We start from the raw sequence: 23,248 nt of genomic DNA on the forward strand, positions 1-23,248 counted from the left end.
AGCTCTAAGTTACAAATACCACAGTCTCCGGGGAGACATTCATTTTCAGAGGCAGACAGGGCGAGAGTCACTTTGGAATTAGAGTGTTCTGCTGTTCTATAAGGCAATTTATTCGAACCAAATAAAAGATGAATCACCCGCTCTTCAATATTCTCCTATTAATCGGAGCAGTTTTTGCCAAAGCTTTCTTGAACATTCTGAGTGTAACCCTCTGTTTAAGGACACAGCGTGGTTTATACACTTCAGCTCCTAAAGAAAATTATGCTACAGTGAGAGAGATGAGAAAGTCTAACCCAGATGAGGTGATTATTGAATAAAAACGTCCCCCAAGGTGGCTCAGAGCTGCACATCATTTTGTGTGTGAAGGAGTTATTTAACTCTATTGTTTGCCGGCAAGAGGAATGTTCAAGGTTTTAGTGATTCCAGAAGGGTGAAATCGTCCCCTTAAATAATTCTCCTTCCCGGGGTGCAGAATGTGCTTTCCGCAGTATTGAGTAGATTTGTTTGTGGTGGTGTTGTTTGGGTGTTAGTTTTCACCTCATCAAGATTTATTTCAGTAATCTCTTGTTTTCATTTTTCTTGCCCTCAACTAGAAATCTCTCAAATAATTGTCTTCCCTGTAGAAATCCATCAGGCTTTTGCAGCTCTTCGGGATAAGATCTGGCCGATGCCAGGGGCAAACGAAAAGATTTTCTCTTTGCTGTGATCCTTAATCATTATGCTTAATTTGAGAGATTGAGGTTTCAGTCATTATGCCTTGTCCCCGGCGCATATTCTGAGAAAAACAGGCCCACGTTTTTTTCCGTGAAGGCATCGCGCCCTCTAGCGGCCGATGCGGGAACTCAGCGCGGTCCGCCTCGGACTGGTCTGAACCGTCTCCCCCGGGTTGGGGGCGCCGATGGGGATGCGGGGACCCAGACTTCGGGTGGGGTCGGGGCCGGAGGCCGTCAGGAAACGGGAACGGGGGGCCGGAGACTGAGGATGGAGTCGGGACGGGGGACCAGCTGATCCACTTCCCCGGGCCGGGGACCGAGGTCGGGCACGGTGTGGAACCGGTGCTGGCGCCGGTGCCGGCTGCGAAGACCCGTTTCCCGGGCCGGGCCGGGCTGACTAGCCTCGCCCGACGGCGTTATCGCCAACATCTGTGCGGTGGTTATTGAAGCCGAAGCCCACCGATATGAATTCTGTGTTCCGTGCCCACGATACCCGTATCATTTTTCTGAAAACAGTGCTTTTTATTTTTTTTTTGATATGAAAGTATTCATCGGCACCCCTGGCTTCTGGTTCTAACTTCACGCAATCACTCTCATTTCCTTTCCTTTGCCAGGGTAGAAATCATGCCCTTTATTTCGGTTCCCTTCTCCCCTGCCCCACTTGGAGAGAGCTCTCTGGCGGCGGCTTGTTCCCACCGGCGGGTGATGAATTTTCCCGGGAGCGCGGAGCCCGGCTCGGTTCTCCCCAAGCGGACCTCGGGCGAGCACAGGAGCCGAGAGCACCGGCAGAGCGTTTCGTCTGCAGCGTCCGGGGCTGCGGCGACCGGGAAAGCTCATTTCTCTTCCCCTTGATCTGCTGATCTTTGGGAACTTCAGAGCCCTGGCTATTTTTATGTTATCTGATTTTTAAAAGTTTTATGTGTTTTCGAACTGATAACCTAAAGTTGAAAGATTAAATCCCTTATTCATAAATTTCTCAACCTCTGTTTTACAAAGCTTAACTTATTTTCTTTTGGTTTGATTTGTGTGCGTGAGAGAGATGAAGAATTTAGATTTCTTTGTTTTTCTTCACTTTTCTTTGCGTAGCCATTTTCCCTCAGCTTCCGTTGATCTCCCGGCCCGGCTATTATTAGCTATAAGATGAAATGAGAGTAAAGGGAGATAGATAATGTTTTACACATTTTGCATTTCATAATTTCTTTTCTTTTTAATTTCGGACAGCTGATACTGATTTTGGAACTCCATAATCCCAATGATGTTTATGATTATTTAATATACTGCCTTAAAGTTGTGTGCAGATAAAGTTTCTGAGGTTCAGTGGATCTCCTTCAAATTAGTCAGGAATCATGGCCTTTTCTGTTTATGGTTTTTAGAAAAAGGAATATTTATGTTTCTTCCATTTTAACTCCTGTATTTTATTTGGGCTTAATTTGTCCATTTACTCATGAAAGCAGCTTTTATTTTGAAATTAGAAACTGTATTATAATTTTATTAATATGTAAGTTATCTCTTTGGTTTAACTGTGTGCCTGAGTATGAAAATTGTAGGTAAATTACTTTATGTATCACGCTCTTTAAATAGTGACGTAGTGTTTTCTTTTAAACATAGATTGGGTTGATGCTCTAGCATGGTTTTATAAGAAAAGTAGTTAGTAAGCAGACTCGAGCAAAGAAAAGCTGATCCTGTTTTATGTGAGCTTATACCAGCTGAACCCTGAGGGGGAAAAAAAAAAAACACTCACTTGAAAATATCCATTTACTAAGGTACTCTGATGGTGTTAAAATGTTATAAAAATGACATGTTCTGAAAGGTAATGATTTAGTTAGCAAGGGGACATTTTCTCAGATTTGGAATTTTAAGATTAATAATGTATTTTTCTAATGCCATTCCCTTTTTTAAATTCTGTTTTTTATGAAGGGTTTTATGTGTGTGTGTGTGTGTAATGCCATATATTTAAACATCTTTTTTCCTCTGTGTTCTAATGATCACTGTGACAAAAATTACTTTCTCTCGTGCTTATAAATTCATTTTAAAAGTGGAAGGGTACATAAAAACGTCTCGTTTCCATGTAGAGTAGTATTCATAATTCAAGTAGATGGCAGCATTTTAAATTTGCTCTTCTAATATTTTTCACAGGTGGCAATTCTGCAGAAGTTCTATTCAAACAATGACAGTGCACTGGGGTTCCGTTTCATCATGAACTCATCCTACGGTTCCGGCACTGTTCTAAGTGGTTCAGAAGGCAAGCATTTGCTTTCATTTGTCAGGTTAGCAGGGGTCCCAGGGGAGCATCCAGCGCGTGCATACGTTTCCTGTGTGATGTCAACACACAGCACCAGGCAAAGGATCCCAGCCCTGGAGGACTAGCCAGAAGCTTGGGGATCAGTGAACCGGGCCCCCTCATATCACACAGCCTGGTCAGGCAAAGAACCTGCCCAGGGTTCCCCAGCTACTCAGCACAGTCCTCTGTAGATAGTGGCCGGGCACCTACTGTGTGCCAGGCGTGCTCTGATACCACAGTAGGACGGGAACCACCTCCTGCTCTCCCAGCACCTGCTGTCCAGTGCGTGGGGGCTAGGCCCAGACTCTGCTCCAGTCATGCCCAGTCCTACTTCCTGGGGAAGTTGGGGGTGGGGGCAGTGAGGAACAGAGCAGTAGGGCAGAGACCGCTTCATCTCTTTGAGGTCAAGTTCAGGTCCCCAGGGAGCCCTCTCTAATTGTTGCTCAGTCGTGTCATATTCTTTGCGACCCCATGGACTGTAGCCCAGCAGGCTCCTCTGTCCATGGAATTCTCCAGGCAAGAATACTGGAGTGGGTTCCCATTTCCTCCTCCAGGGGATCTTCCCGCCCCAGGGATCTCTTGCATCCCTTGCATCTCTTGCATCTCCTGCGTTGGCAGGCGGGTTCTTTACCACTGCGCCACGTGGGAAGCCCACCCTCGCTACACAGCATCTGAGAAATGAGGGCGAGGTTTGTGTTTGGCTGGGGATGATGGCTGCCACCTTTGACCGCCTGTGTGTGTCAGGCCTCTCATCCTACATCTAACGCCAGCACATCTGATGCTGACAGGAAGGTCCGCCAGGCGTGGAGCTCGGCATGCCCATATACATCCAGTTTGTTTTTAGTTGGAGCAATTGGAGCCCAGAGAGGTGAAGTAACTTGCTCAGGATCACGTAGGAAGTATAAAACCATGATTTTTTTTGTTGTTGGTTTGTTTTCTGCTAAAGTGCTATCTTAACAGTTCTAACTTTTCCTTATGCACATGTCCTGTGGGACACAGAGGGAGCAGGAGGAGCATGGTGAATACGTGGGCCTGCCACCCAGCGCCATCAACAGTGCAGTAAAAGCTGGGATTGGCTTCCACCTGACCCTGGCCCCAGACCCCCCTTTCTGTCTCTGGGAACCACCCCCGCCTTCCCCACTGAAGCACTCACGAGGGGCCACCACAGGCCCACAGGGGTTATCACAGGGGAACCATGGCCATTTACTTGTAGAAAGGGCAAACATGGGGCAGAGTTAGTGCCAAATTCACCAACCACAGGCCTGGCCACCCAGGCTTTTATCAAGAAGAAGTTAGCGCTGCACCTTATTTTGTGGAGAAAGGGTAAATGAGAGATATTTGCTTTTATTTTAAAATTCTTTTTTTCCCTAGATTTGGACAGTCCACGATGAAATAAAGGGAAAAGGGACCAACTAATTTTGTCCAAGAAAAATCAATTTTCTTGTGTATGCTTTCATTAAAGGTTTAGAAAACCCTACAAGAACACAAACAGAAGGACAGGGGACTCAGCCAAGAGAACCTCCCAAGGGTCATGTGGATTATCATTTAAAGGTGGGGAGAGAGCATAACCTGGAGGTTAGCGGGGCCACCTTTGGAGTCAAAATCGGTTAGTCTGAAGCCCGAGTCTCCTGACTCCCTGCCAAGTGGTCTTGGGCAAAGCCCCCTCTCTGCGCCTGCACTGCCTCTCTGCCTTCTGTGAGACGGGGCTCTGGTGGCACGGGCCTGCCTCCCAGTGTGGTCCTGAGGCTTCGATGAGCAGATGTACCCATGTTACCCAGCATGGCGCCAGGCACCTGGAAGGCACTCGTAGATGTCAGCTGCTGTTGCTCCCCTGTAGGGGGAGGAACTTCAGGATTTAGAACCCATTTTCCTGGTTTAGAATCCCCACCTCGCTCCTGCTTGTGGATCAGGAACCTTTGGGTGTCACCGTCACAATGGACTCACCTGTAAAACTAGGCTTGCTCTGATTTCCATGACTGGCTGTGACAATGGCTGTGAGCATACACGTGAGACCCTTTGTAAGCAGAGCAGCAGTGAGTGCTGGTGGTTATCACAGAAGCAGCATTTGTTACCTGTGCACAGATGGATTGGGGTCTGGGGTTTGACGGTCACGTGACAGGCGTGGCCCCTGTCCTCGGAGCCTGAGGACTGGCGAGTGTCAGGCGTGGAGTTTCCTCACCCTTACTTTGGTGCCATGCTAGACTCCGAAAGGATGTCTGCATTCCCATTGCTGCTCCATTGTACAGATGAGGAAACTGAGGCCCAGAAAGGTAAAACCACTTACTCATGGCCATGAAGCCAGTAAGTGATCAGATTGGGTTTTGAACCCGGACCCATCTGACTCCAAAGCCTTTGCCTTCTCCACCAGATGTTACAGAGCTTGGACCCCAGTGCTTGGCAATGAATTATAAAGTGATAACTGTGTTTCTAACCAAATTCAGTGGTTGAGATTTAAAAATTCACACACATACTTCTCAGACCAAAAAATCCTGAAATTACTTCTTTGGAATCACGGGAGTGTATGTTTTTAGAAAAACCGTGCTGATCCCTATTGAAAAATGTCCACTTTTTGGCTGTGACTTTCTTTTCATCAGAGGCAGTGGCGAGCAAGGAGTGTATCCCCATGGACCAGTCTGTCGAACACTTACTGCCCAGCCTTTTAAGCCTCATATCAGATCCTGCGCCAAACGTGAGGGTTTTGCTTGCCAAAGCTCTGAGGCCGATACTATTGGAAAAAGGGTACTTGGGCCAGTTTTCTAAGCTTACGGATTTTAAACTTCATTGGACAGCAGATGGCTTTTGTCTTTCAGGAACTGTGGCAAATTGTGTGATATGGCATACTTCAGATTAATTATACAAATTGATATATGATATGCATGTGTATGTGTCATGTGCTCAGTCATATCCCACTCTTTGCAACCCCATGGACTGTAGCCTGCCAGGTTCCTCCATCCATGGGGTTTGCCAGGGGAGAATACTAGAATGGGTGGCCATTTCCTACTCCAGGGAATCTTCCTGACCCAGGGATCAAACCCGAGTTTTCTGTGTCTCCTGCATTGCAGGCAGATTCTTTACCCGCTGAGCCATCAGGGAAGCCCTACTTTATGCATAAAATGTTATTTATAAAATGACTAGTAAAATTCGATAGCTGTTTTATATTTAATAAACATATGCTAAAATACAAAACATTACATAGTCTTCTAGAAATGAGAGAAACTTTTATGAGTTTTAAGCTATGACATAGAGATTGACTTGAAAGGAAGTCAATTTAAGCATTAACTATGATTGGGTTTTAATGGTGTTAATTTTGTTGTCAGTCAGATTTTAAGCCTGAACAGAGCCTAACACAGATAGTTCAATTCTACACCAGGGGTACAGGCAAATGTCTTAAATCCTGCCCTGCATACACCTGTCTTGCCTCTTCTCTCCCATCCTCTGCCCTAGCTTGCCAGCAACCTGCCCTCCACTTCCTGTGTTCTAAGTTGCCAATTCTTTTGTATTGGAGGGAAGAAAAGATAATAAAAGATTTTTAGTCATAGTTTTAAAAATACGCCTACCTATTCTAAAAAGTTTGTGTTTACAAATTAGGAGATATTCTTTCATTAAAGCAATTTTGTCACTTTAAAGGACTTTATGAAACATGGTTTACTGTACTGAGATGTGGTTTTAAAAAAGAAAAAACCCAGCCTAAACCAACGTATGTTTTAGAACACAGTTCACGGCTCCTGTGATTCAGTTTCGGGTCTCTTCTCTTTAGCGTATTTTAGAAATGCTGGTAACCCTCATCTTGGAGTTGTTGAAGAAACTGTCCTGGCTCTGCAGTCCGACCAGAACCAAGATCTTGCCTTTTTTGCTGCCCTAGAACCAAAGCGGGGGAACGTTACAGACCTCAGCATGCTGCAAGAACAGAACTAACCCATCTGTGATCACTGCAAGCCGGTCACTTCGAGCTTGGCATGTGCTGCTTACCGTACCTTGAAGGGGAGCTGATGGTGTCATACCTGCCTGGGGAGGAAAAGTTTCTGAGACTTTGATGTTGTGTCCTCCAGGACCCCTTTCCCATCTGTGGTCACAGGGACTGCTCCTGAGACAGGCACTAGTTCCAGGTGACCCGGCAGGCACTGTGCTTCTGTACCCCTACATGCCTGATCAGGAAGTCTGTGCAGTCTGTAGAACCGGCTGGCTCCCTCCGTGACATCAGACTGTCTGGCAGCAGTTTGTTTTGTCTATTACTGATGATATTATTTGACCCCCAGTTACCTCCTCTCCAAAAATAAAGTACTTTATTAGAAGCTTTTACGTCTTCAATAGACTTGCGTATTTGGCTTCCGTCATGCTTTCCCATAAAATATAGTTTATGGTTTTATATTTTATTTTTAACTGAAATATTGTGCATAGGTAAATAACTCTTGACGGGAAGAAAATATATTAACGTAAGATTAGTCTCCTGTCAGTGAATAGCACAAATACATCATTTAAATTTATGTTCTACTTGGAGTTGCTGCAAATATAGCCCCATTTTTTTTTCACTTGTGAAAGATGTGATAGTTAAAGAAATCTACTGAAGCATGATTTATGGCAATCTTTCTAATATTGTACTTTTGTTATAAATTTTACTCAGACCTTTTTCTCAGGCACTCACCCCTCCCCTTCTTGCAGGAACCATTTCCATAAAGAGATATATTGGCCTTTAATAGAGACAGAAAACAGAAAGATTTTCATTCTTGTATGATTATATTATCATTTGTTTAAGAGATGGGAGGGAATTGATCACTGAGATGCATGGATTTGAACTTTATATCTGATGCTTTAGAATCTTAAAAATAGGAAAGCACAGTTCTGATCAGTCTATATAGTTGGCCACAAACACCAGTGGTGTAGGGGCTTAAATTAAAATTATTAAATTAAAATTAAATTATGATACACTTCAAATCTAAGTACATAGGACTTACGAGTTTGTGCTTTTAAAATCTAGACCAAGAGAAAGATGCTCTAGAATTTAAAAGGTTTTTGATTAATTAATAACTCAAGGTTCTAGAAACATCTGATTAAATTTTGCATGTATGCTGATGTTATTTTTCTTTTTTCTATTTTTATCTTCTCAAAGGTCAGCAGGAGGGGAGGAAGGAGCAGCCTGTTTGGTGTCCGAGAGCGGGCTGCAAAGGGCACATGAGTTATTTCCATTCTTCCCTGGGATCTTTTTCTTATCTTTCTTTTCTTTTTTTTTTAAATAAAATTTCTTGAGCTAATATTGAGTTTCCTGGTATACAGGATGTTTTCCCCTCTCCCAAATTCCACTGGGCTGACTCTAAAAAGAGAGAAAGGAATCCATACCGTGCCAAAGAAAATAAGGCACATGTATGAAAATTTCAAATTGTATTGATAACCCAGGAGATAGCATTTTGGCAACCCCAGGAAAGAGTGACTCAATACATTGGAGACTACATATTAAGAGAAAAACAAATCAGCCTATCTTATATTCAGTGCTTGCTCAGAGTAAATAGATGGAGCTATTGTTTTGCCTTAGTAACAAGCAAATTTTAATTTTTTTATTGCCTAGAAATTGAGATTGTCGTGTTGTTGAAATCTGTTGATCCAGCAGCAATGTAGAATTATTCAGCTGGAATCTTGTATTCTGTGCAGAGCTTCACTTTCCATTAAAGAAAACAAATTCAGTTTGTGTTATGATGGGTAGGATTTGCCTGCCAAATCAGCTATGCTGGTAGACATTGGTCAAGACTCTTTGGTGAATCACCTAACCTTTAAATTTTTGGTTTATAAGTGTTAAAATTTTCTATAGTTTTATATGAATGCCTTTCCAGTGCAAAGATTTTTTTTTTAATGACTGTCACTTCTCTGCAAAAAGTATGTTTAAAGCTCATTTTATTCTTATTTTGTAACAACTGAGATTTTTTTTCTAAGATTGTTCATGTTGCCTTTGCTGTTCTCTCCTGTAGGTTTCTCATCAGTTTAGGTCTTTACATGTTAGGTCACAGATGCAGCGTTGAGTGTCTGTGATCTGACTCAGCCTCCTCTGGCAACATAAGGGAAAAGCACAAGCTGGTTTCTCACCAATAGAGCTGCCTTGAAAGGCATCTCAGCAACAGAACTGTCTCAGACCGTCCCTAAGTGGACACGTCCTTCACTGTCCTTCTCATAGTGTTTTCTTCGGCACTTTCTCACTCCAAGAATCCCAGAGCGTTTTCAGCACTGATGGATTTCAGTGCAGATTTGCAAATTTTCGGGAGAGTCCATCTCTCACTGCCGGGGTGGCCCAGTATCTTTTATCCCCCCACCCCCCACCCCTCACTGTCAGGTTGGGTCCAGATCTGCTTGAAAGGAGTCATATTTCTGCAATGTTGCCTTTTTCGTTCATGCTCGAAATACGATTTTAAAGCATGACTAAAGACTGCACTTTACAACTCTCCATAGAGGATGCATGCAAAGATGATTTAGAGCGTTATTCAGGCATAATTCCTACAGGTAGTTGGCCCCGAATTGTGCAATGACTGTATTTTAAACAGACAAGGAGAAGAGGCCACAGCTTTCCCGCTTAAAGGACCTGACGTTCAGCTGGGAAGGGAAGCTGGGGGTATGGCGCCGGGGAGCACGCCACGTGGTGATGCCCCTGTATTGATCTCAGTAAATCTCCCCACTGTTTTAGAAGCACGTGTGGCCATTCCGCTTATTCAAGAAGCTGCACCGGGTCCACAGGAAGCCCGCTTTGGTTAACTGCAGCCCATCGGCCCGCCGCGGGGAGGGGAGTTCAGCTGTCCGGGGGAGGGGCGGGGGCGGCAGTGACGCGCGACCACTTCGTGGAGCGCGGATAACGCGCGCAAGACGCGGCCAAGCGGCTGGGGCCCGGTGGCGGGCCATGCGGAGGAGGGCAGCGGAGGCAGCGACGCCGCCGGGGGGCACCATTCGCCCGGACCCCGCTGCAGCCGGGCCGCCCACACCGTGGGTGGACTCCGCCGGCCCACGGCCCCGCTCCCTGCAGCTCCGGGCCAGCACCCGCGGCCGGAGCCACGTCGGGGACCCGCAGGCCGTGAACCACGCGACTGACGTGGTCCCGGATGTCTTCGCCATGCGGGTGCTGCTGGAAGATTCCGGGGAGATGTTCCGAGTGACAAACTGCCGCAGCAACATGACGGTGCGGGAGCTCAAAGAGGAGCTGGACCTAACAGCCGGCATCCCCTTCAACCTGCAGCGGCTGCAGTACCTGGACCAAGGTGGCCCTTGCCCGACCCCTTTCCTGGCCACGTGTACTCCTCTCCACCCCGGGTGCCAAGTCCCCTCTGAACCTACAGTGGGGGAAGGGAAGCCGGCCCAGATGAAGACCCCCAGATGGGTCAAAACAAATCCCACACCATGAAACCCCAGGTGGAAAAACCAATCCTGGCCACCTAGGGACTTCCCCATTCCAGAAAAGCCGGGTTCATGTTAGGCCTCAGATCTCCAGGCAAACCCTGTCCGCAGCAAGACCCTGATCAGTAGCAAATCCTCCAATCTCAAAGCCAGCTGTCTAGTCCATCCTGCCAACCTGAGTCAACCCAGTCCCAGTCAGAGCCCCCAATCCCAAACCAGACGCTGTCCACCCCTCTAGGACCCTCAGACACCCAGACCCTCAGTCTCCCATGTATTCATCAGGGACCCGAGTCCCAAAGCCGGCAGGGTCACACAAGACCTCAAGCCTGAAACATCTGTCCTCAGCAGGACCCCACAAACCTGCTTATGTCAGGCCCCCACATGGAGGCAAACTTCTAGTCTCTGTGCTGTGCTGTGGGACACCAGGACCCCCAATCCACCATTCAGTTATATCCATGCAAGGACCCCAAGCCCAGAACAAGCTTGCCCAAAACTTAGCCCAAATCTCCAGGGTTACCGTGGCTACTTCAGAACCCCGGATTCTTTGGCAAAGGTGTCCACACAAGGACACTAGAGCTTGGAACAAGCCCTGCTCACTTTAGGGCCCTCAAGCCAAGAACCAACCTGCCCAAGAATGAACCCCCTAATCCCCAGACTAGCCAAGTGACCATGAGAACCCTGAATCCCCCAGCAGCCGTGTAGACTCAAGAACACTAGGGCCTTAAACAAAGTGTGCGCCTCAGAACCCATATCTCTCCACAAACCACACTCATGTTTGAACCTCAAATACAATCCCCAAGGGACCCCTGCTCACAACAGAAACCTGAATCCCAGAGCAGATGGGCTCAATTCTGAGTCCCTCATCTCTGCCTAACCAATCACGCATTTGAACCCCACTCCGTCAGCCATCTGTGTCTACATAAAGATGTCAGACCCCCAAATGAACTCTGCCCACGTCTGACAGCTCACTGTGACTACACCAGAAGCCCAGGCCAAGAGTCTTCAGAAGAGCTCTGAGGCATGAGACAGATTCCGCCCACAACAGGACCCCAAAGCTCAAGTCCAGTGTACCCATATCTGAACCCCAAACCTCCATGAAAATCACGTTTGCACTCCAAGGTTTAAGCCAGCCATATGTGTGTAAGGAAGACAAAGCTCAAAATAAGCCTTGTCCGCATGAGGACCCCCCAGACTCAAAGCAAACTCTGCTTGTGATTGAAACCCAAATCCCACATCAGCCTTAGTCACATCTAAAACTCCAAGTTCAAGACCAAACCCTGCCTATATCAGGACTCTGAATCTCATAGCAGAACCTGTCGCCACTGAGACACCTGAATCCCAGGGCAGACCTGTCCAATTCCTCACCCCTATGCTATCCAGGACCCCCAAATGCCAAAACAAATCCTTCCCACAGAAGGACTCCACATCCCAGAACAGACCCTTCCCACAGCAGGACCCCCAGGCAGAGCGCAAACCTTGCCTCCATCAGAACCCCAAATCTCAAAACAAACCCTGTCCACATTTGAACCCCAAATACTGGCACTGACCCAGTCCGTATCAGGACCTCGAATCTCAAGCTGCCTCCTTGTCCAGGTCAGGAGCTCAAAGCTAGCCCAACCAGAATCAGAACCCAGCACCCAAAGCTCACTGTGACTGACTCAGCACCCCAAGGTCTCCTGTCCAGATAAACCCCACATAGGAAACATCCAGTGGAGAGCAAGGGCCCAGAGCACATTTTCTCCCCCTAGGGTCTCCTTCCCTCAGCTCGTGGGTCTGCCTGTCCCCATCCCATCCCTATGATATTTAGAATATGAGAGCAGGATCAAAGCCCCCCAACCTCCACCATCTCCCCACCTGCTTGAAATCAATGCAAAAACAAGAAAACAAAGGTGGAAAAAAACTCTCTGGGCTGCTGCGCAGAGAAAGTGAGCAGCCAGTGGCGCAGAGAGACTGCAGTTATACTGCAGGGGCCGTGAAGCAATAGAGATGAAGACTTGAAGCAGTCTGTCTCCCCGAGCTCCAGGCTCCCAGACATTGCCCTTCTGGGGCTCAGCTTCCTGATCTCTAAACCACAGCCCCATTTGCTCTGGAATCCTCAGCGCTGTTTCCTCCTTTAGGCAGAAATGACTCCAGAAACTCAGAATGCATACTGAAGACCAAAGTCCTTTCCTTTGCCCTCTTGGATATCGGTTAAGCATTTTTCGTGATGTATTTGCTTTGCTAGAGCAGTATTTGAAAGATGCTTAAGAGCATTTTTGAGGTTTTATGTGGAAAGAAAGGTACCTGGATTTAATGTGTTAAAAGTGAACTGAGCTATGGAAGTACTTAGTAAGAGTTCCAAAGCAAGTAATTCGAGAATTATGTGTCCTGAACTGCAGATGTCTGACATCCCTCCTGTTAATTTATTTTCACCCATGAACTATGCCGAGTGATACATTCGGGAAAGCTAAGAGGGAAAGAAAGAGACGAAGTGGCTTAACACTGATGTCACAATCCTGTTAGTCAGCAAGCACTTAGCAACTGTTAGAAGCTTGACCTCTCTTGCGGTTGCCATCCTTACTGTTGACGGCAAACAAGAGAGAAGGTATACCACGGTGATGGAAGAAATTTGGGCTTCTGCCAACAATCAGCCTGACGCCTCTTTACCCACCTCAGAGGTTGCCGGGGAGGATCAAATGAGATAATGTGTGTGAAAACCCTGAAAGACTTAACTCTAAAAGGGGGTGAGCGTTCTCCTGCAGGCGGGCCGCCTTCCCACGTCTGTTGTCAACTCTAATAATTTATTTAGCGGGTGATAATTAGTATTTGTCTGAGCTGAAGGCAGTTGCTGCCTGCCTGTAAAAGGAGAATGTGCTCTGATTTTCTCTATGAGCTGTTTAGCTTGTGTGAATTGTGCTCTTGTCTTTCTCGGAGAAACACAGCCTTGCTCCAGTTTTTTCAAAGTTGTTAGGGAGTCGTCGAGTTGTCTTACTTAGACTAATTACTGAGTTTCCTCAGTATGAGAACCACAAATAAGACCCTAATGAACAGATTTGCTAATCGCTATTCCACGTTTCCATCCACCAATTGGAGTTGCTGGGAGCCAAAGAGTGCCAACAGAGTCTAGAGTGAGGGGCGCAGGGCATCCAGGAGAGGCAGGGCTGGTTGGAGTCCTGGTGTTGCCGTTTGCTGGCCACGTGAGCCTCCGTCTGCTTCTGCGGCAAATGGACCAGCCAACCTGGCTTGTCGTGAAGATTAAAGAATGTGGGTGCTGAGTCCTTGCACTTAGTAATCACTCAATCATGAAACCAAAAATGCTCACAAATTCTACTCGGAATAAATGATAATCCAACCTGGGCAGAGTTGAGACATTCTATTCTAAGGTCTGCTTATTGGAAAAAGCAGATTAATCCTTCAGCCAGGTTACAGGTGGCCAGATAGGAAGATGTGTGTGTGTGCATTTCCAAAGCTAAACTGAAATCAACTTCATTCTTAATGTTCTTAAAATGTTCTACAGTCCTCTTCTACTAATTCTGACCGTCTTCCCCCAAGGGTATGAGTAAGGGGCAGTTTTGGGTGATGACACATAGACAGGATGTTCTTCCATACCAAGTCCAAATTATGGTGGGGGTTGACATGGAGATGCTCATATTACCATAGGGTCTCCACTGGGGCAATTTTGTCCCCCTGGAGGCCATCTGGCAATGTCTAGAGACATTTCAGTGGTCACACCTAGCTGAGCGGTCTGCTGTCACCTTGCGGGTAGAGGCCAGGAATACTGTAAAGACCCTACAATGTCCAGGAAGACCCCACAGCAGATAGTCATTTGGCTACAAGGGTCACGAATGCAGAGGTTGAGAAATGCTGCCATAGGCTATAATTTGAAAGATCCAACAATTTTTTCTCATTATTACCTCTTTAAGCTAACTGATGACAACATTAACGAGAATCAGTATTTTAGTTTAAAGGTATATAACTTGTAAAACCACATTGTGCCCTGTCTGTAATGTACAGTTACTTCAAATAGTTCTACTTAGAGTTGGCCTCCTGAAATGACTTTTGTTCACTTCATGTATTTTTTTTTTTTTTTTGTGATGGGTCAAGTTATAATTGGGCTTCCCAGGTGGCACTAGTGGTAAAGAACCTGCCTGTCAATGCAAGAGACATAAGAGGTGTGGTTTGATCCCTGGGTTGTGAAGATCCCCTTGCAGAAGGGCATGGCAACCCACTCCAGCATTCTTGCCTGGAGAACCCCATGGACAGAAGAGCCTGGCAGGCTACAGTCCATAGGGTGGCAAAAAGTTGGACATTACTGAAGTGACTTAGCATGCACACACGCAAGTTATAATTATAGAATTTTATGATTTATTGCTTTTTTTGGTGGCGGGGGGGGAAGGTTTGGCTTCTCTTTGAGTTAAGCCAAATTTATTTTCTAAAAAATATCAGCTACCACAAGTAGACATACGTGGTTTCATCAAATGAGACTCGCGCTCAAGTGTCTCAAAGTATTTTTGTGATACCCAAATATCACAAATAAGATAATCTCTTGACTAAACCAGTGTAACAATTTATCTTTAATGCCTGATTTTTCTTTTTAAAGATAAAAATTATTCCCCATAGGAATTTTGATGGATGACGCTACGCTGAAGTTCCACGACGTTATTCCTGGTGGAATTATTTCATTATGTATCTGGCACTATGATGGATGGACGGAGCTGGTTTTGGCGGCTGTGGAAGGGGATTCCAGTAAGGTGTTTTCATGCTTCTTTAAATGGATATTATACTTCATGAAGCAACTGTAGTTTGTGTGCGTGTGTGTGTGTGTGTGTGTGTGTAGGGGGAAGTTGCTTGTTCTTTATTGTGAATATTTGTTGAAAGTTGCAGAGTAGAGAGAACAATAACAACGACTTGTCATCATGATCAAATCGAGTGTTTCCATTTGTTGTTTGGCTTTGCGGTTTCGCCCTGTCCACGGACTTGTGGTTTGTAACCCAGTCACTCCACCCCGAAAGGAACCAGGCCAGCCCTTTTTCTATTCATGTGTATATTTGCGAGCATTCTAAGTCTCTTCAGTTGTGTCCGACTCTTTGCCACCCCATGGACTGTAGCCCACTAGGCTCCTCTGTCCATGGGATTCTCCAGGCAAGAATACTGGAGTGGGTTGCCCTTCTTTTCTCCAGGGGAGCTTCCCGACCCAGGGATTGAACCTGGGTCTCCTGCATTGCAGGAGAATTCTTTACCACTAGCGCCACAAGTATATTTGGTAAAGTTGAAAACCTAATTTAACCACGGAGGATGCCAGATAAGTTGGAACTGCGTGGTCCAGAGAATTCGACGCTGCAGAAAATAAGTCCTGGGAGTCTAACCCACCTGACAGGGAGAGGCTTGGAAACACAGAAGATGCCCTGACCCTTGGCCAGGCCTTGAGCAGGGCTCTGGTGTGGGGCGGGGGTGGGAGTGAGACAGGAGGAGGAAATGTCTACCCAACAGTGAAGGTGAATCACGCAGACACAGGGGGCGAGTGCAAGTTCTTTGTGGAAAATAAATTCCGGGGAGAAGCTATGAATTTGTGGAGGAGACAGTTCACTTCTGGCTGGGATGCGGATTGAGGGGGTGGTTGGGATGGGGTTCTGGGGAGCGGCGGTGGGCTCTAAGGAAGGCAGGGCCAGGACCCAGCAACCCTGTTGCCCTGGAGCAAGAGCCTTAGAGCCCACTCCCCCCACCCCCGCCGATGTTTGCGCAACTCTTTGGCTCCTTCTCTGCATTTCTCCCCGCCTCTGCCTTCCCTGGACTCCTCTCAGGCTGTGTCCATTCTGGGCTCTCTGACTCTTGCTCTGAATGTGGGGTGAGTCCCCCCACCCTTGTCTTGGGCCAGAACTCTCATCACCCCCCGCATCAGGGACTGGGGTCCTCTCTGTTGGAGCCACAGCCTTCCTCCGGGTCTCAAAGCTTTAACTCTCCATGAGAAGATTCTGTCCCAGGGCTGTTATTCACCTGACAGCAGAGTTCAGAGTGTCCTGAATGTTAACGGAGACAATGGGCCTAAGAATAGACCGGAAGGCCAGGGTTCGTCAACTCTCCCTAGGAGTGCGTGCTCCCTTGGAGGTGGGGGGAGTTTGGTGTCGGTGGGGGTCTTCCTTCAGGGCTGCAGCCCCCTTCCTCTGGACACCCAGAAAAGCTATTTTTCTCTCTTCAAAACATGGACAGGAAGAATTTCCTGCCTCCCGAGCCTGTCTGGTGGTAAATTTGTGTTTCCTGGACGTGCAGAGAGAGCTACCCGTGGCTGGCTTCCAGCTTCTCCTTCCCCTAGGGGCTGCTGTCCCCCCGACCCCACCCACCCGGCCTGTCCCATCCCCCTCCTGCACGTGGCTTCCTAGCTGACTTCCCCACCAGGGTGTCCTGGGACCCACCAGCCAGGTGCCTCTATGCTCCTGAAGTCACTGCGACTCACGCGTGTAACTGTGTGTCTCGTCCAGCTGGCTTGCCTCGGCGTTGCCGAAGACACTTTCTACCGAACTGCAAACTCGGGGCGTTTTGACGACAGGCAGTGGAAGAAGTGGATTTCCCAGAGAGCGTTCGTGGCCTTGTATGTTGCCTCACACAGGGGTCACTCGGAGGCTGTGCAATACCTTCTAGAACATGGTAAATCTCATAGCCGCTGGGTATGTTCACATGGTTGGTGTTCAGTCACTAAGTCATGTCTGACTGCAGCCTCATGGACTGCAGCATGCCAGGCTTCCCTGTCCTTCACCATCTCCCAGAGCCAGCTCAAACTCAGGTCCATTGAGGGGCTTTCCTGGTGGCTCAGACGGTAAAGAGTCTGTCTGCAATGCGGGAGACCGGAGTTCAATCCCTGAGTCGGGAAGATCCCCTGGAGAAGGAAACGGCAACCCACTCCACTGTTCTTGCCTGGAAAATCCCATGAACAGAGGAGCCTGGTAGGCGACAGCCTATGGGGTCGTGAAGAATTGGACACGACTTAGTGGATCAGCTTCTTCTTCACGTCCATTGAGTATGCTCAAGAGTAGGGGGCTTTTGTGGGAAAGGGGGACACAGTGACTTGCCCTCCCGGTCCACTCAGTAGTGGTTTCCTGGACCTAAGTTTGTCAACCACCAATTAAGGCCCCCATTGGTCACTGTCTGAGGGGTCTGAGGACATGCTAACCAGAGGCTGTGTTGCCTCTCTTGGTCAGGACTCAGGAAGACAGAATTTTTCAGGACACCAAGTCACAGGGCTTCCTGGTTCATAGTGTCCAACCAGACCCTGCTGGAGATATTCCCAACCCATCCTGTTATTTCTTCCCCACCTGGGGTCCTCTTTCTGCCCAAGGAGTCTAGCCCCATGCTGACATCCCTCCCTTGGTAGCTGGCAAGCTGGCCAGTCTCCTTTCTCCAAGCCTTTGAATTGTTTGTCCCACACCCTCGTTTTCATCTCTCCTCCACCAAAGGGCAATTACTCTCTCTGTTCACAGACACAGAAGCCTTATCCTGGCTTGTCTCCCAGTTAAAGGGCTTTGCCTGAGCTTCCTTCCTGGATGTAGAGTGTTTTGGGGAAAAGAGGCCTGGGATTGAGGTGCAGACCACTCAAAAACATGAGAAAACCGTGTCAGACATCCCAGGCCACCAGCTTCCTCCAGAAAAAGAACATAGTATTTGATCAATGGTTTCCCAGGTGGCTCAGTGATAAAAGAACCTGCCTGCCAATGCAGGAGGTGCCTGTTTGATCCCTGGGTCAGGAAGATCCCCTGGAGAAGGGAATGGCAACCCACTCCAGTATTCTTGTCTGGAGAATCCCATGGACAGAGGAGCCTTGGTGGACTACAATCCATGGGGTTGCAAAGAGTCAGACATGACTGAGCATGCACACACTTATTTGGGGCTCAGGAGGGGGCTTCATCTGAGGATCTCCCACATCAACTTGGCTCCAGATTAGACCCCCTCTTCCCAGCCTTTGGCTTTGATCCCAGGCTGTCTGTGCTCTTTCCCCCACTTTCACCAACCAAGCTGGGAAAACATCTCCGATGCTTGGGCAGGATGACAGGCCGTGTGTGTGTGAAGGGTAGGGGTTTTTGTGATGGTCCTCCCCTCTCTCTGCACGTCTCCTGTTGTGTGATGAAATATGGGCTTTTCACAGCCCAGCAGTCCTTTAAGCTCATAAAAAGTCATTTTCACTCTGATGGAACCGTGATGTATTTGAAAGCACCAGTTAAAAAATTACAGCCGGCTTGGCAAAGTTTTCTGTCCTTTGCAGACAATAGCTGTAAAGAGGTGCTGGGGCCAAGGCAGGGTGTTGTGAGAACCCATTTAAAACTTTACCTCACTGACCAGTCATAGCTCATAAAAACTGGCTACTGAAATGTCAGCTGCGTGTAATTGAATTGCCTTGTTCTCTCTGTCATGGTATTTGTTATCCAGAATTTGATTCAATTCAACAAGTCCATATTGGACACCTGTCATTAGCCCACCCATCTGCAGGAGGCAGTGAGGGATTCAATCCAAGTGAAGTCCATCCGTGAGTCATGCCGCCCGGCCTCTGACATCTTCCAGGGGCCTGTCTTCTCCAGGCATCGCCCAGGCTACGTGCTGGGGATGAAAACAGCAATGATCAAAACAAGAGTGTTTTCTGCCCATGTGGAATTTATGAAGGGAAGTCAGCAAATTATTACAAATAATTAATTCCATGGTCAGTCGTGCACAGAATGTTCTGGAGACGCAGAACATCTATTGAACAAACGCAGGGGCTCCCCAGGCAGCTCAGTGATAAAGAACCCTCCTGCCAACACAGGTGGATGTAAGAGATGAGAGTTTGATCCCTGGGTTGGGAAGATCCCCTGGAGGAGGGCGTGGCAACCCACTCCGGTATTCTTGCCCAGAGAATCCCATGGACAGTGGAGCCTGGCGGGCTGCAGTCTGTGGGGTCACAAAGAGTCAGACATGACTAAACTGTGCACAGGGGGATTCTTGGGGAGGAGGACTAAGGATCGTTTTCCTGAGGAAGTGAATGAAACCTCAAGAAACATAGGGTTATCCCAAGGGCGGGGCGGGAAGGATGAGAGTGTTTTTAGCAAAGGAAACAGCATGTGCGAAGATCCTGGGGCAAGGGAAGGGAGCAGGTGTGTTGAAAGGATAAAGCTAGAAGGCTGGTGTAAGTGAAGCATGGGGCGGTGGGGGCGGAAGATCGCTGAGTTGGGGGATGAGTAATGCTGGAGTCTTAAGGGGAGGTGGGTAGGGCAGAGCAGTGAAGACCTAGAATATCGCCCCAAGGATTTGAGCGAAGGTTGTAGAAAGGTCTTTGCCACCAGAGGAGCCTGGAGGTGAAGCAGGGCTGGATGCTGGTTGGGGGGGGAGACAGGAGTGACCCCACCCTGGCACTGGGTACCAGGGTGGGGAGCAGTTATGCATTCTCCCAAGCATTCCTTCCCAAACCTCGGCCCCTCCCCGTGAGTCTCTTCTTGAACAGATTTCTGAAGGTGGGCTCTGGCCAGCGGGGTGGCCCTCCCTGAGCCCACTGTTTTATTTCCCAGGTGCCAACTGTCAGGGAAGATCCCCCGTGGGCAGGACGCCCCTGCATGTGGCTGCAGCCATGAGCCGGCTGGACTGTATCAGCCTCTTGCTTACCTATGGGGCCTCCATCAACGACAAGGACGCCAAGGGGGAGACGCCCATGTCCCTCGCCCGCCGCCTGAACCGCACCCAGAGCGAGCGACGGATGTTCCTCTTCTACTGGCTGGTGAAGATGGGGACTAAGGACCCACTGGACCCTGCGGTGAACAAGGCTTTCCAGAGAGTCAAGGCCGGGTTCGGCACCAAGAAGGAGGGCAAAGTGTAGGAACGTTTGCATATTGACACTGACTCGGAGTAACTTTCCAGAGTTCAGGTCCACGGTGACCAGTGGCCGTGGGTGAGCAGAAATTCAGGGAAACATGGCAATTAATCTGAATCAGACACGAAATGATCTGTCCTGTTTGCAAATGACATGGGCGAGAATACTGATAGAAGTGGGTGACTTTGTGTTCATTTCCTAACCCATTATGGACCTAACAGACTCCCACGCCAGCCTTTAATTTCGAGCTATTTGTTCATTATACCCAGTAACGCTGCTTGGGGTGATGTGGACCAATTACCTCCTCTCCCATCCGGACACCATCTAATGCATCCACATAATAGGGGTAATGGACACAACGAGAGTAACTCTTGTTGTTATGGTACAGAACCAGTGCGGGCAATTGTCGCAATGTGGGTGGTGGGCGGTGCCACCTGTGAATTCCAGCTTGTTAAATTCATGGAACAAGATGCTCCCGGAGCTCACAATGTTCCAGAAGTTCTTCTGAGCCTTCCTGGAGGGGTCTGCTGCCTGAGTCAGAGGTAGGGTTGGGGTGAGAAGCTAGGCTGGCCAGGGGACATCCCAGCTTGGTTGTCCACAAGGGGCACCTGGTTACTCTTGGTGAAAGGGGGTGAGTTGACATTGGATTTAAAGGAGACCAGTGCAAAAGATGATGATGAGCTCATAAAAGAGAAAGTTTGCACTGGCAGCTTCTTTTTTGCCTTTTGTCCCATCCCCAAAGGTCCAAGCACCCTCCTCCCCTGCGTTAGCTTTCTCCTTTCCTGCTAGAACTGGGGGAGCTCCAGCATCCTTACTAGAGGGCAGTGTCTATGTTGGACTCTGGGCTCAATAGCCCACAAAAGCTGCCATGTGAGTGATGAGGGGGGTGTGGGAGACCCGAGGGAGGGGTGAGGACTGGAGCAGACTGACGTGTCCCCCACCCCCCAACCCTTGCCTGAAGAAGATGCTGCTACTCAGCTCCAGCAAGTAAGTGAGCCAAAGGCAGCTAGAGCTTTCCAGAGCTGGGAACCCGGCTTTTTAATCTAAATCCTGATTTTTAAGTCTTGCCTTGAATTATCCCCTGGAGAAGGGAAAGGCTACCCACTCCAGTGTTCTGGCCTAGAGACTTCCATGGACTGTATGGGGTCGACTTCCATGGGGTCGCAAAGAGTTGGACAGGACTGAGGGACTTTCACTTGCTTTTCTTTTGAATTATTTTAAGATCAGCATATGGTACAAAAGGAGAAGAAGATTTGAGGCACATGGATGGGACTGCCAAGCATCATCAAACCAACTTGTTTCACCTGGGAGATGGGTGGAAACAATCCAGGACTCCTCGGACTGTTCCCTGGCTCCAAAACCTCAGGGCGGGAATGGCCGTGGGTGTTCCTGGGCGATGCTGTCCCCCCTTGCACTCACAACCACATGTGTCTCTCTGAAGCCCTGAATCCTGACGCAGTTTCCAGGGCCAGTCTGTGTGGCAGCAGCATCTCTACCATTGCGGTTCTGTTATGTGCTTTGGCAGATTTTTTTTTTTTTTTCTTTTTGGTCTCAGACCTGAACTTAGTCATTTTCCAAGAACTCTGGTTCTGAAGTTCTGATTTTTAAGGAGCTGGAAAATGGCACTGCAGCCCAGCCGCCCTCCTCTCCAACTTACATCCCAAGAACTGGAACTGGATTCAGCTTTTACATCAATGGGCCGCATTTCCTGCTGTCTTTGCAAGGAAGATCCGTGATGATGATGTGGCTTTACGCTTGGTGGACGTGGCTGGACCCAGCTCAGCAATCTGTTTGACAAATAATAGTCGGGGGAAAAAAATACAGCTCGGCATCAACTATGTCAAAACAGAGATCTTGTTTTTGGCAGATGTTCCCCAAAGTCAATAGGCAGATATTAAATAGCCTCACCCAGTGGGGTCAGTTCATTTAGCTAATGAGGTGTGTTGGCAGGGGGACCTGGGCACCCTTTTAACTTAACAAGTGGTGTGACTCACAGTCATGGGTTTTCCGGGAGCTCTGCTCTCCTGGCTTTATTGTTAGGAGAGTCAACTGCCTGACACTTGTCCCCAAAACTTTGGAGGGAAGCCCTCTGTCTTCGTTGCCCCCAGTTCAGCTAAACACTTGGCCAGGAACTGAACAAGTTCCAAACTGTGATGACATTTTGCTTGGTCCGTGGCAGGGTCATTGAAACACTCCTGTAGGTCCTGGGGACTCTTCCTTTCAGACAATCTTAACATCCGAGCTGTTCTATTCTAATAAGCTTGCATTGCCTTGTCAATAAAATTTGTCCACAGCCTCAGAAGAGTTGATCTGCAATTGGGTGCAATCATGTTACACTTTGCAGACAATTTTATTCAACATTTGAACTTTTGTGGGGTCATACTTTGGAGCCAACAGAATTTTTTTTTTTAAGGGGTTGATCTTAAACATTTGTGTAGGATCCTGAAATCCTTTTAGGCCCAAGGTACTGGGGGTGGTCTTTGGTGGTGAAGCAGTGGTGGTCTGCCATTGACCCGGTGGGCCTCACTTCTGTGTGGAGAGTGACTTGCTTCCTCGGAGTTATGGTCAATCATCTGGGTATAATATCCATCTCCCTGCTCCGTTTCTCGTATCTCCTGTGAGGCTGAACTCAACTGCCAGAGTGGAATTGCTACCAGGGAAGTGTGGACGTAAGGGCTGGGGGTCAGAGTGGACCCCAGGTTGCATCTTGGTGGCTCTGCCCTGTGGCCTTGGGTTACTGGAGGATGGAGGGTGCTCATGGTGTCTGGTCCCCCGGGTTGTTGGGAGGGGGCGTTCAATACATGCCAGCTCTTCTCAGCTGAGAGCTTGGTGCAGACTGGCTAAAGTGAGCTCCATCATTGATGATCGAGGAGAGGGAAGAGAGGAGAAACATTTAGGACCATTTAGAGCCATTTCTTGGGCTCTCAAGTTCTAATCAGCAAGAGACAGATGATCTCTGAGCTCAGGCTCCCCATGGAAGAGCCGTCCAATGTCCTCGGATCCCTCAGTGCCTCCTGACCAGAGGGGACCCTGCTTACCAGGGTACCTTATGTCAGCCAGGAAAACAGCCATTGGGATAAGGGGAGC

General features: G+C 48.1%; 2 protein-coding genes and 1 long non-coding RNA gene across 3 annotated transcripts in view; all 3 read left to right on the forward strand.

Moving 5' to 3' along the window:
• Nucleotides 1-2,897, forward strand: part of LOC122681018 (putative serine/threonine-protein phosphatase 4 regulatory subunit 1-like) — a 64,765-nt gene extending 61,868 nt beyond the window's left edge. Inside the window, exon 12 of the mRNA XM_043882702.1 lies at nucleotides 2,850-2,897. The gene's annotated coding sequence lies outside the window, so the exon portion shown is untranslated. The remainder of the gene's footprint in view (nucleotides 1-2,849) is intronic.
• A 1,654-nt stretch (nucleotides 2,898-4,551) lies between these two features.
• LOC122681020 lies at nucleotides 4,552-7,286 on the forward strand. Its single transcript, XR_006336874.1, has 2 exons — nucleotides 4,552-5,733; nucleotides 6,752-7,286. It is a non-coding gene; the product is annotated as an uncharacterized LOC122681020 (long non-coding RNA).
• A 2,582-nt stretch (nucleotides 7,287-9,868) lies between these two features.
• ANKRD60 (ankyrin repeat domain 60) lies at nucleotides 9,869-20,167 on the forward strand. Its single transcript, XM_043882815.1, has 4 exons — nucleotides 9,869-10,223; nucleotides 14,959-15,089; nucleotides 16,815-16,980; nucleotides 19,863-20,167. Exons 1-4 carry the CDS (start codon nucleotides 9,869-9,871, stop codon nucleotides 20,165-20,167), a joined length of 957 nt encoding a protein of 318 aa, XP_043738750.1.
• The last annotated feature ends 3,081 nt before the right edge of the window (nucleotides 20,168-23,248 follow it).

This window comes from Cervus elaphus, chromosome 23 (genome assembly GCF_910594005.1).
Source record: "Cervus elaphus chromosome 23, mCerEla1.1, whole genome shotgun sequence".
NCBI lineage: Eukaryota > Metazoa > Chordata > Mammalia > Artiodactyla > Cervidae > Cervus > Cervus elaphus.